The following is a 12,405-nucleotide window of genomic DNA, read 5'->3' on the forward strand; positions in this document are numbered from 1 at the left end:
CCAGAGGATGGAGGAGGAGGCCATTTCCAGATGCCCTGTTTACCAGTCTCAATCGCAGTACCTTCCCCTGGAAGACCCTCCTGGGACATCACTGCAACAGTGGGCAGAACTGTCAGGCCATCAGGCAGCCAGGCATTTATTTACTAATTATTCAAATAAAACTTGTGTTCTGTGTTACTAGAATGTTAATTCAAAGCAGTTTTAAAGATCATAGGTCACAGGAGTCTAAGCAGCAGCCATTACTCTGAATAATTCATTGAAGGTGGTAGAAAGGGAAATTAAACTCAAGTGAATTGCTTTACCTCTCTCTTTTTTATTTTAATTGGACTTTGTCTTCCATCTGCTGTAGGAGACATTTCTATGCTAGAACCTTCCTTCAGTCATTCTACAGGGCGGTTAGCGGCATGTTGAATAAACAACCCGTGCTCTGCAGTACAGAAGCTAACAAGTACACTTGAGGTCGAACTGGAAACGGGAGTCTTGCACAGGCACGGGCTGCTGCCTGCTGGAAGGAGGAGATTGAGACGGATGGCATCTCTCCAAGGCCAAGCCCTTGCTGTTCAGCCCAAGTCACTTTGGGGAACACTGGGTCCTCATGTCCCAGGTTTGCATCAATACCTCCTATTATTGTGAGGAGACAGGAACTCCTGACCTTCTCTTGGAGAGCTCTTGAAGCTGCAGTGTACCCTCCCTACCCCCATCATTTCTGAGAAAAGTGGAGAGAGCTAAAACACCTCAAAGGAAAGCTGTGCACGTCCCAGATAAGTGGTGCTTATAGAGTGGTTGCCAACTTTCATAAACTTTCTGTTAAAACTAATGAATGACACCTCTGGAAAACGTAGAAACACAGCAACAGTTTCTGTTAGTAAAAACAGTTAAAAATATCCAGAAGTCCACTATTCTCCCCTTTCTCTGAAATAGCAACCCCAGTTCTGCTATTTAAATAGTCAACATAATAGAAAACTACGAATAACATTCCAAGCCACATTTTGATAGAACTTTCCCTCTAGACGCCAATCACTCCCAATCAGGAATTTTCTGGTTTACAATTTTTTTTTTCAGTAAATGTTTGCTAAAAAAGAAAAGTGGGTAATAATATATTTAGGGGAAATACTGATTGGAACTGCCATCCTGGCACCGTAACAAGCATTTGCTTGAGTTACTTTACAACAGGAGGACATGGTAAGGACATGGAGGAACTAGCAATCTACCACCAACTGGAAGAACTCAGGAAAGGTCAAAGGAGACACCACATGTCCTACCAACCTCCCAGAATCCTTCTCACTGGAATCCCTGAGTAACACGTGCACCACCAGGAAGGACCCTGAGGCAGAATGATTAGCCAGAGAAAACCCAGAAACTAATCCTATCACCATAAAACCCAGGACTAGGAGCCACACGGCAGACTAGTTCGCCGAGGTTCCTTTACCCTCCTGCCCTCCATGAAGTGCCTCTTCCGAACAAAGTCTCTTGCTTTGTCAGCACATGTGTCTCCTTGAACAATTCACTTCTGAGTGTTAGACAAGAGCCCATTCTCGGGCCCTGGAAGGGGTCCCCCTTCCTGCAACAATGGGTAGATCTCCCTCTTCTTGCCATTTCTGGTTGTTTAGATGCTTTGCCTACTTCCACCCCCTACAATGGCCCAAGTTAACAAGTAAATCTACAAGGAGAGACTAAAATCAAAGAAAAGTAGAGACAAAGCAGAAAGAAGATGTTATGCGGTAGACAACAAATGAAGGTGAAGGAACTGGAGAACTAACATTTATTAAGGCTCTTGTTTGCCAAGATCTTTGGTATATCCTTTACATTGAAAAAATGAAATGTTGGGATTTTTTTATTGTTTTTTTTCTTTTTATTAATAATACATTTTAACAGTGTAGAATATGTCCTTTTAAAAATGATGGTCTATTAAGACCATTGGTAATTTAAGTAAATCAGGAGGTGGGCAAAATTCAGGAGTTTAAAATCACTTTAGAATTTACTTTGAACTGAATTGGTTTTTTAAAAATAAAGCAAAACAAAAGCCTAGAACTTGAGACTCTTTGAAGCCTATAAGAAAAATCAGCGCAGTTTGAAAATGCCTTTCCCACAGTTTTTCCTTTGGTGTTTTGCTTTCTCCTTCTCACAGGACCCTGCTCACATCCATGCCTCTTGTCCCTAATTCTCCCAGCCAGGTCTGTATTATCAGGTGGATGGAACTCAAGCCCATATGGCCCGGGAAGAAGTGGGGTGGGGGCTACCTGTAGCTAGCTTTGACAGGCTTTGTTGGAAAGCTGGTGTCCCAGTCGGATTGGGAGGGTGGGGCTGGCAACTAGAAAATGTGATCCCATCACTTCAGGCTAAACATGCAGCCAGCATTTCCAAGGCCTTAACCTTGCACATTTTGAAGAAGGTGGGGCTTTACATGCGTTCATATCCTCTACTGGGCCTCTTTCTGGTCACCAGGCATGCTGTTAGCAAAACGGCAAGCAGTACTGCGATACTCAGGCCCACGGCCACAGGGATTTCTCTCCTGTTTCTGTCACTGATGCATTCATCCGCTGCAATTGAAGTCAGAGTAACAGATGTTACAGGCTGGCCACGACGCTGGGAAGTGATATTGCCCCCACCTTCCTCGGCTTCACAGAGAAGAAAGAGATGGAGGTACTGGGCTTGTCCCTGCTGCCTCAGAGGCACAGATGGGTGAAGATGAAAAGGGGAGGGGCCACTGCAGCCCTGGAACTTGCAGTGCCTCTGGCCACTTAAGGGGCATATTACACCACAGGTCCCCCGGCCCCACACCCAAGCGATTCTGATTCTGTGGGTCAGACTGGGGCCCAGGTGATTCTGACATGACTGGGAGGCAGATTCAACTTTGAGAAATACTGGTTAAGGCTAGAGGTCAGGATCAGAATTGTGTCTTGACTCTAGACCCAGGGTAAGCCAAGGAGCCTTGTTGCTTGGTCAAAATCTGCACCAATTCATGTGGCCAAAGTATTCTATTTAAACTCTGTGCCTCTTGAAAGGGGCTGCCAGACAGCCCGGGCTCCTGACACCAGAGAGAGCTTTTGCAGCCTCCCAGAGTTTAGAGAGAAGAGCTTGAGAAGTAGGGGCAGGAGCCTACTGTTTCAGATGACCATTCTCTTTGACAAGGCTGAGCGTTTACACTTGCGGGATTCCTCTCCAGTTCTCCCAGCCCCTGGTGAAGGGCCAGACATCGGTCAGGGCTTCTCTGACCTCCTCCCCACAATGCTACGCGCGTCACACTGTCCTCTGACTCCCACAGCTCTTTGTACTTATGCCTTTCATAACACCATACTGTGTGGTAACTTTTATTTTTTAACTGATTCCTTTCCCCATCTTCTCTTACGCTTTGGTAGAAAATATTATTTACAGGATGACATACGACTTCACACTTGAGTATCTTTAGTGAAATCTGAGCACAAGGACTGGGAATAAGGAGCTGAGCTGAAGTAGGGATGGTGGAATGAACAAGAGAAATATTCTGGCGGTAGAACGGACAGGGTTTTGTGACAATTTATATGAGAGGGCAAGGGAGGGAGAGGAAAAAATGATAAGATAGCTTTCTACATCTCCTCGTGAGCACTGCTAATAGCAGGCCAGGTGTGCTGCTGAAAGGTTTTCATTTCTCACCTCTGCTGCTAAGCAATTTCCCAGACCTGCTCAACTTCCTTCTATACACATGTTCTGAGGGGGAGGGAGAGCAAATGTGTGTACTATTTTTAAGACCACACGATTAAATACAGAAGTGTTTCATGACTTCGTAACGAATTTTTAAAAGAATTTTTCAAACTGAGTATTTTGAGGCAAGATGACAACGTAGGGGCAATACCTACTAGCAAATTTTAATATTTAATCTTAGATTTTAATCTGCACTATGCTAAAGGTCCAGAATGAAGATAGACATTGTAGGACTCAGATGAAACCTACAGAAATCAGGGGATCCACAGCAAAGAACACTTTACTACTGCCTTTGCTAAATGCTTTTGCCAAGTGTTAATATATCAGGAGTTTTCTGCCCTCACATCTTCAACTTTACAGAGAAATCAGATTCACTTTATAGAAATTTAATTTATAGCTAATTATCTAGCCAAATCAATTTTTGATAGTTGAGAGGTGCTCATATGTCATTGACATATTATGAAAGAGATGTTTTAGAAGCTAAAGGTCAATTCCTGCCCATATACAGAAATCCTTGTAACACTGTTTTCTCAGTGGGGAGAAAAGGGCTTTTTTGGAAAGTCACCCTGGGTTGTCCCTGGTCTTCTTGCTACGACCTGCTTCCCTCTGTTGTGGTAAAAACCCAAAGCAGAAGTTGCATGAAAACTAACTTTGAGGAAGCGCTAGTTCGGTGGCACAGCTTGGATTTGAGAAGAGGAGGTCCAGCTGAGTGTATTTCTTTCTAGAATTATCACATCCTTTTCTTTTCCCTCTGTAAGTGGGAAAGAATCTATTCCAAAATCTTGAATTTTAGCCATCACTCATATTCAGGATGTTTAAACTGTTCTCCAAAGACACTTGAGTTTATCAGTACCCAGCAGCTTGCTCGGGGAGGTTACCGATGGCATTTTCTGACTTTTTGATTGATTATGTGCATGTGCGTATAAATGAGTCAGAATGTGTATTTTGGTCAGACAAGGAGAATGTAACCTACAACAGGAGGGCAGTGGACATGAGTGGGTTAAGACACGTAGGAATTCCTTTTCTCCCCACCAGGAAAACAGTGTTACAAGGATTTCTACCTATGGGCAAGAATTGAATTTTAGTTTCTAAAACATCTCTCTCATAATAACTCAATGACATTAGGAGTACCTCTCAACTATCAAAAATAGATTTAGCTAGATTTTGAGGTTGGTATTGACTTACACAATGGCGGGAGGGCTGGCCAGAGAAACTTGACCCTGAGAGCTTGGTGGTGGAATCATACTGTGCTAGGATGTTCATGTGATTCTTGTTCCTTTGAAAGCTTCAAACAAAAATAACTTAAAACTACCCCTGGTACACTTTCTCAGAAGTGTATGTTTGTGACATAACTCACCATTTCCAAAGTGGTCATCTTCAAAATCAAAGGCTTGAAGCTGGACATTCATTGTTTTCAGCTGAAGGTAGGTTGAGAGCTGGATGCTCTGTTCACTCACACACTTGAAGGAATGCCCAACCACAGTCTCAAACATCATCGTTGCATGTTTCAGTCCTTGGTAAACTTTCGCTGAAAACACAAAGGTGAAATAGAGACATGTAAGCATCCTGGCAAATAGCTGTTGAGCCCCAGTTGTTGCTTGGTGGCCCATGAAGCGTTAAATGGCCTTTCTTAAATGTGGCTTTCTGGAGTTCTGCCACCTTCGCCTCATGAAACCTCACCCAGGTGCTCTCTGGCGACTTTTTCCTGCTGTTTGCAGTATTTGAGAGTCATCTCACTTACACTGAATTATGATAATGCTGAAATCAAAACTTTTGGTAATCTTTTCTTCAGTTATTTTAAATCATTTGAGGGCAGAGCTGATGCGGACAATTGTCAATGTTTGGGCACACACACACACAAAAAGTGCCCACAAAAACTTCAGAAGTCAAAGAAGTAAGATTGTTCTCTGAGTCAAAATCACATGAACTCTTTACTAATAATTAATCAGAGCGGAGACATGCAAAGTTACCGAGTTGAGTATTTGCATATCATCACACTAAATGCATTAATAGAGCAAAAGGAAGGACTAGGCCCATCATTGGGAGGGGTTGTTGCATCATTCAGGGAAGCATGAAAAGGAAGAGGCTCATCTCTAACCATCTGAGTGCTGATGGAGAGAGGGACCTACTCAAAGACTGGCACTGTCTCATGCGGGTCACACCCTTTTCAAGGAGGTGAATGCTTAAGGCACATGGAGTTAAACATTTAAATCACATAATAACTCCACATGTTCTAATTACACTTCCACCAGGTACCTTTCTGAATATACTTGGTTTCCCAAATGGGAGAAAATTCATTGACCAAGAGGACCTAACTCTCTGGTCCCCTTGCAGTTACAGTAAGAAACAGTAGCATGATAAATGAACAGATTAGCATTCTGATTTTATACATCAGTTTACAACCTTGGTTTAACACCAGGTTCCTTGAAGAGACAGCTGCTACCTAAGGGTGTGCTAAGGGCTTCTGGGGCCAAGGACCAGACTGTGACCCTCAGTGGATTCACCCACAGGCTGTCAGTGAGGCAGCCTGGAAGTTCCCTCCCCTCCTGCCACTGCAGCTGCATTCACCTGTGTCTGAGATCACATAACCCACTGAGGGTCAGCTCACTGGGTCCGGTACTGTGCAAGTACTTGATGTGCATTTTCCTGTTTAATTCCCATGCTAACTTTCCCATACTAACTTGCCTATTGACATACATGACATGCCATGTCATGAGGTATGTCATGACAGGTGACATATCTCATCTGTCACCATTTACAGATGAGGAAATAGAGTTGAAAACATTTGCCCAAAACCACACAGCTAATAAATGGTATTTGGACTCAAGCTGTCCAATTCTAGAGCTTGTCATCTTCACACACTGTGCTATTATATCTCCTGCCTGTGTCTCAAATGCAGCATCACAGATCAGTGAGATGAAAAATGAACTAACCAGAAACAGCATCATCGCTGGTGGAACAGGCCTCTCCAACTACTTACCTGGATTTGAGACAGTCAAATAGGCTTCCACCTCACTGATATAATATGACTTCTCACCCTGTAAAACAGTAGTGTGTAAATCTTTGGGTAATCTCTATTTTTATGTTTATGATCCTAGTTTACAGACTGTTTAGGCAGGATTCTAGCTATTAAATCATTGATATGGGAGTTTGGGGGTATGTTGTAATGGAACCATAATTGTGCTTGAAAACTTCCAAAAAAGTAAATACATCACACAGTAAATAAATAATAAGTAATGGCTTGCCCCTGGCTGAAAATTTCTCTACATCATGCTTGTTGCCAGAACCTGAAATTCAAATTCCCCTGGTAAAATCTGAGTCCCTTCAGCTAGGCCATGTTTTTCCCAGACAAAATGCAAATATATCTGGAAGGTGAGTGGGTTGTGGGGTGGGGGGCAAACATTAAGCTGTTATTAGTAATTAATATCTTAGGGTAGGGATTTAAACCGAGACTATGGATTTGATGGGCTTCCCTGGTGGCTCAGAGGTTAAAGCGTCTGCCTGCAATGTGGGAGACTTGGGTTCGATCCCTGGGTCGGGAAGATCCCCTGGAGAAGGAAATGGCAACCCACTCCAGTATTCCTGCCTGGAGAATCCCATGGATGGAGGAGCCTGGTGGGCTGCAGTCCATGGGGTTGCAAAAGTCAGACACGACTGAACGACTTCACTCATAAACCCCCTGGGAAAAATAGTGTATGCAAAATAGTGTATGTGTGTGGATTTTCCTGGATAGGTTACCAATTACTTTAAACAGATTAATGGGTTCATATCTCCAAGCAGTTAGATGGAACCATGAAGGATTCTGGAAAGAAATGGTTAACCCTGAGATTACTGACTGCTCCCTAGAAGAGGACCTCAGGCTGTGGTTCAAAATTAGAAAGCATTTTATCCAGAGATTGTCTTTTTGGAAAAACAAAACAAACCAAAAAACTCCCTACAGAATAGCCCTATAACTTCCTGAGAGACTCAGAGTATGAAATGTTAAAAGGAATTGAACTAAGATATGAAAGGGTACATTGGAAAAGGAGTTTTTATTTTTTAAAGTAGGTGATTTATGGTGTTACCACTTTTAAGCATTTGTTAGAAAACCATCTGCAAGTAAGAGTTGCCAAAAATGGTAAAGCAACCAAAATGAGAATCTGACACAGAATTACTTTTAGTAGTCATCAAAGGAATTTGACAATAATAATCTTGACCACATCCAGTTCATTTACATATTATTTGTGGATGAAAATGATGATTCCTTACACAGTAAGGGTTCCAGAGTACAAATTGTTCCAGTAAGGTCACTGTTATTAATGTACTGAACTCTGGATCCTATGGTTCACTGAAGCACCTCCACACGCTGGCTTCTCACCTCGTGCCCAGCACTTCTTACCTCGTGTGGAAGTCACCTCTGCCTTGAAGTGAAGTGAATTCTCACAACGACTAGGAGAAGAGACGAAGGCTCAGTGACTTGCCCAAGGTCACAACTCTAATAATAGGTGGCAGGGAAGATATGACTCCAAGCTGCCTGGCTAGCCTTTAACTTCTCTTATAAACACAAGCTGGAATCAAGATTGCCGGGATAAATATCAATAACCTCAGATATGCAGATGATACCACCCTTATGGCAGAAAGTGAAGAGGAACTCAAAAGCCTCTTGATGAAAGTGAAAGTGGAGAGTGAAAAAGTTGGCTTAAAGCTCAACATTCAGAAAATGAAGATCATGGCATCTGGTCCCATCACTTCATGGGAAATAGATGGGGAAACAGTGGAAACAGTGTCAGACTTTATTTTTCTGGGCTCCAAAATCACTACAGATGGTGACTGCAGCCATGAAATTAAAAGACGCTTACTCCTTGGAAGGAAAGTTATGACCAACCTAGATAGCATATTCAAAAGCAGAGACATTACTTTGCCAACAAAGGTTCGTCTAGTCCAGGCTATGGTTTTTCCTATGGTCATGTATGGATGTGAGAGTTGGACTGTGAAGAAAGCTGAATGCCGAAGAATTGATGCTTTTGAACTGTGGTGTTGGAGAAGACTCTTGAGAGTCCCTTGGACTTCAAGGAGATCCAACCAGTCCATTCTGAAGGAGATCAGCCCTGGGATTTCTTTGGAAGGAATGATGCTAAAGCTGAAACTCCTGTACTTTGGCCACCTCATGCGAAGAGTTGACTCATTGGAAAAGACTCTGATGCTGGGAGGGATTGGGGGCAGGAGGAGAAGGGGACGACAGAGGATGAGATGGCTGGATGGCATCGCTGACTTGATGGATGTGAGTCTGGGTGAACTCTGGGAGTTGGTGATGGACAGGGAGGCCTGGCGTGCTGCGATTCATGGGGTCACAAAGAGTCAGACACGACTGAGTGACTGATCTGATCTGATCTGATCTGATAGCCACCCCAGACCAGGCAGTGCTCTAGATCCTGGGAGAAGAATAAGACCTAGATGATTCATTCAAGATGCTCAGTCTTGGATCTCAAAGGCAAGTTGGACAATGTGCTTGGATCATCCATTTGTTTTAGAGAAAAACAACTGTGATCCAGGCCTTTCTTGAGTTGCTTTCAGATACAGTTTATTCGGGTTATTTTTTTTTTCTACCTCTTGGCCACACAGTGTGGCTTGTGGGATCTTAGTTCCCTGACCAGAGATTAAACCCAGGCCTTCAGCAGTGAAAGAGCAGAGGCCTAAACACTGCATTACTAGGGATGTCCCAGATTATTCTTTTATTTGGGTCTCTTTTAGCCAAAGAGAGATCTGTACTACATCAGGGCTACAGTCACTGTTGTAAGATCCCTGCCCCAACCTAAGGACAGAAAGAATCCACTGAAGGGTTTTAAGCAGGGCAGTGATGTAGGGCTTTGTTTTTGGAAACTGGGCTGTAGCAAGAGACTGATTTAAGGAGCAGCAGAACAGGGGTGGTGTCAGGCTGAGCTCCATGAGAGACCTCCTGGAGTTTCTCTCTCCTGTGGCAACTCCTAGATCTATCCTCCTTGTAAAGAAAGGGGGCTTGTATTTCTTTAAAGGTTTTACAGTTTCCTAAGTGCATTTTTCACCTTCTTGAATCCTTATAACGACCCCTCGAGGCAGCATTAATGTTCTTATCCCATTTTACAACTGAGAATAAAGAGGCTCAGAGGAGGCAGGAATCTACCTCTGATTCACATTGTAGGTGAGACAAAGGAAGATCTTGTCTATGGGATCTTGCTCAACGTTTTCCTTTATGGGATATGGAATTACAGAGAAAAAATTGTTGTGTAAGAACTTCCTTTCACATTCCCTGAAATGTAGTTGCCTGTACATAATCATCTATAGGAAGCAAGACTGGCTATATAATTTGTGCGTGCATGCTCAGTTGCTCAGTATCTGACTCTTTGTGACCCCATGGATTAAAGCCCACCAGGCTCCTCTGCTCATGGGATTTTCCAGGCAATACTGGGGCAGGTTGCCATTTCCTCTTCCAAGAGATCTTCCTGACCCAGAAATCGTACTTACATTTCCAGTGTCTCCTACATTGGCAGGCAGATTCTTTAACACTGAGCTATTTGGGAAGCCCGTATAATTTGTGGGCCTAGTTCAAAATAAAAATGCAAGATCAAAAATCATTAAGGGACTTTCCTGGTGGTCCAGCAGTTAAGAATCCACCTTGCAATGCAGGGGGCGTGGGTTCAATTCCTGGTCTGGGAAGATCCCACATACTGCAGGGCAACTAAGCCCATGCACCACAACTACTGAGCCCACACGCTGGAGCCTTCGAGCCATGACTACTGAGCTCATGAGCCACAATTACTGAGCCCAGGCATCGCAACTACTGAAGCCCAAGCACTCTAGAGCCTGTGCTCCACAACAAGAAAGGTCACCACAATGAGAAGCCTGAGCAACGCAACTATAGGGTAGCCCCTGCTTGCCAAAACTAGAGAAAGCCCTGGTACAGCAACGAAAATGCAGCACAGCTAATAAATGAATAAATAACATTTGAAAAATCATTAAGAGTTCCAAGAGGGGAGGTGAAGCATTAAAGTAAGCATGGGCCCTCCCAACTGCATGCCCTGATGGGAAGGTTTGTTCCTGCTCCAGAAGAACTTGGGCTTTAAGGGGCTAGCGCCCATGGTGAGGCCCTCCAGAGCAGATGGCAGCGCCCACACTCACTGCAAGTTCATCTCATGATGTAACAGGACAGAGCCCTAAGCCTATATCCTTCGGTTTTGACTGAGTCAAAATTAGACAAATGTTGACAAAGCTGCTGTCTATCTTCACAGTGAAGGAATAACATGTGTTTGGCAAATTTATATAAACAAAACATCAGAGGAATGTTTAGTTTCCTTGAGATTTCAAGTTTTATATAATGTATGCTGCCAATATTGAATGAGTCTTATTTAGATCATGGTACCCACTTTTTCTGTGGAGTGGTGTTAAAGAAAATAAAATTATCTTTCATTTAAACTGGAGCAAAGCATTTCTTTTGAAAATTCAGAATGTGGCCTAATTTGAATGGTAACAGGGCTGAAGTTTATTCTATATGAGGGGTTGGAAAGTTTTTTTTTTTTTTTCCGTTGTAAAGAGCCATATGGTAAATATTTTAGGCTTTGTGGTTCTCTGTAGCAGCCACTCAACTCTACCATTCTAGCACAAAAGCAGCTGTAGATGACATATACTCAAATAAGTGTGGCCATATTCCAAAAGTAAACTTCATTTATGGACACTGAAAATTTGAATCTTATATGACTTCCATGTGTCATAGAATTTTCATTTTTCCCCCCAACCATAAAAAATGTAAAATCCATTCTCAGCTTGTGGACCATACATTTTTTCAGTTGTGGGCTGGATTTGGTTGGGGGGAAGCGTAGTTTGTTGACTCCTGGGCTATACCATGAGTAAAATACAAGGTTGCTGAATACATTGGTTGGCTATGAAATGTTAGAGCGATGAATCTCCTATTTGGGAGAATAAAGTGTTGCTAAGAATTTTTAAATATTATTTTAAAAATATGTCTTTGTTCCCATGTAACCTAGTTTGAGTTGTTGAATCTTTGTGAACATTCCAAACATTTAATTTTTTACTTACTCAATAGAAGAATGGGGACAATAGTAATAGGCAACAGTAATCCTCACATCTTAGGTTGATGTGAAGACTAAATGAAGGAATCATGTAAAAAACTGATCACAAAGTCTCCATTCAAATTTTAACTAGCACTGTTAACAAAAAGATTTTCCCTTCCCAGTAAACCTCTCTCACTGAGCTCAAAGGATAATTTTTATCTATATCCTAGAGCTCAGATCCACCACCAACAGAAAGAGAGAACAAGCTGGTGAGCTAAGCTTAGCTAGCCCTATGGATTAAAGAACCTGGCTGAAACTTCAGCTCTTAGTGATGGGGACGGGGTGAATGCAGAGAAGAGCAGTGGGGATGCAGGGTAGGTTGAGAGCTTCAAGCAGGTGTTAACCCAAAGCCCAAGGGAAATTATATGCCACACATTATTCAATTTATAATGTCTGCTTTCTCCTTTGTCACCCATCAGGTTTGTCTCTGCCAGATGGTTTCTCATTTGGGGTTGAGGCTAAAGAATGACAAATATCTACCATGACAGATTCTTGAAGACAAAGTAAAAAGCCTGTGTGTACCTATCAGCATTGACAAAAGAGGGCCAAGGACTCCTAAGAGCCAAGTATGGTACTTTAGCACCTACAGCATGTCCATTTGAATGAATCACTTGCTAAAGAACCATCTCACTACTCAACC

General features: G+C 42.8%; 1 protein-coding gene across 4 annotated transcripts in view; it reads right to left on the bottom strand.

Moving 5' to 3' along the window:
* Nucleotides 1-12,405, bottom strand: part of LAMP3 (lysosomal-associated membrane protein 3) — a 31,780-nt gene that overhangs the window by 5,909 nt on the left and 13,466 nt on the right. Inside the window, exons 4-6 of one of the 4 annotated variants that reach the window (XR_826681.1) lie at nucleotides 6,662-6,719; nucleotides 5,039-5,209; nucleotides 2,241-2,540 (exon numbers count right to left, since the gene is read on the bottom strand). Coding sequence is in view for 3 of the 4 variants with exons in the window: in XM_010855646.1 (XP_010853948.1) it covers nucleotides 2,401-2,540; nucleotides 5,039-5,209; nucleotides 6,662-6,719 (369 nt within the window). In the remaining variant the exon portion in view is untranslated. Of the gene's footprint in view, nucleotides 1-1,748; nucleotides 2,541-5,038; nucleotides 5,210-6,661; nucleotides 6,720-12,405 lie in introns of those variants that run through there. The other 3 variants (XM_010855646.1, XM_010855645.1, XM_010855647.1) reach the window with 3 other exon arrangements.

This window comes from Bison bison, unplaced genomic scaffold (assembly GCF_000754665.1).
Source record: "Bison bison bison isolate TAMUID 2011002044 unplaced genomic scaffold, Bison_UMD1.0 scf7180017864367, whole genome shotgun sequence".
Classification (NCBI taxonomy): Eukaryota; Metazoa; Chordata; class Mammalia; order Artiodactyla; family Bovidae; genus Bison; species Bison bison.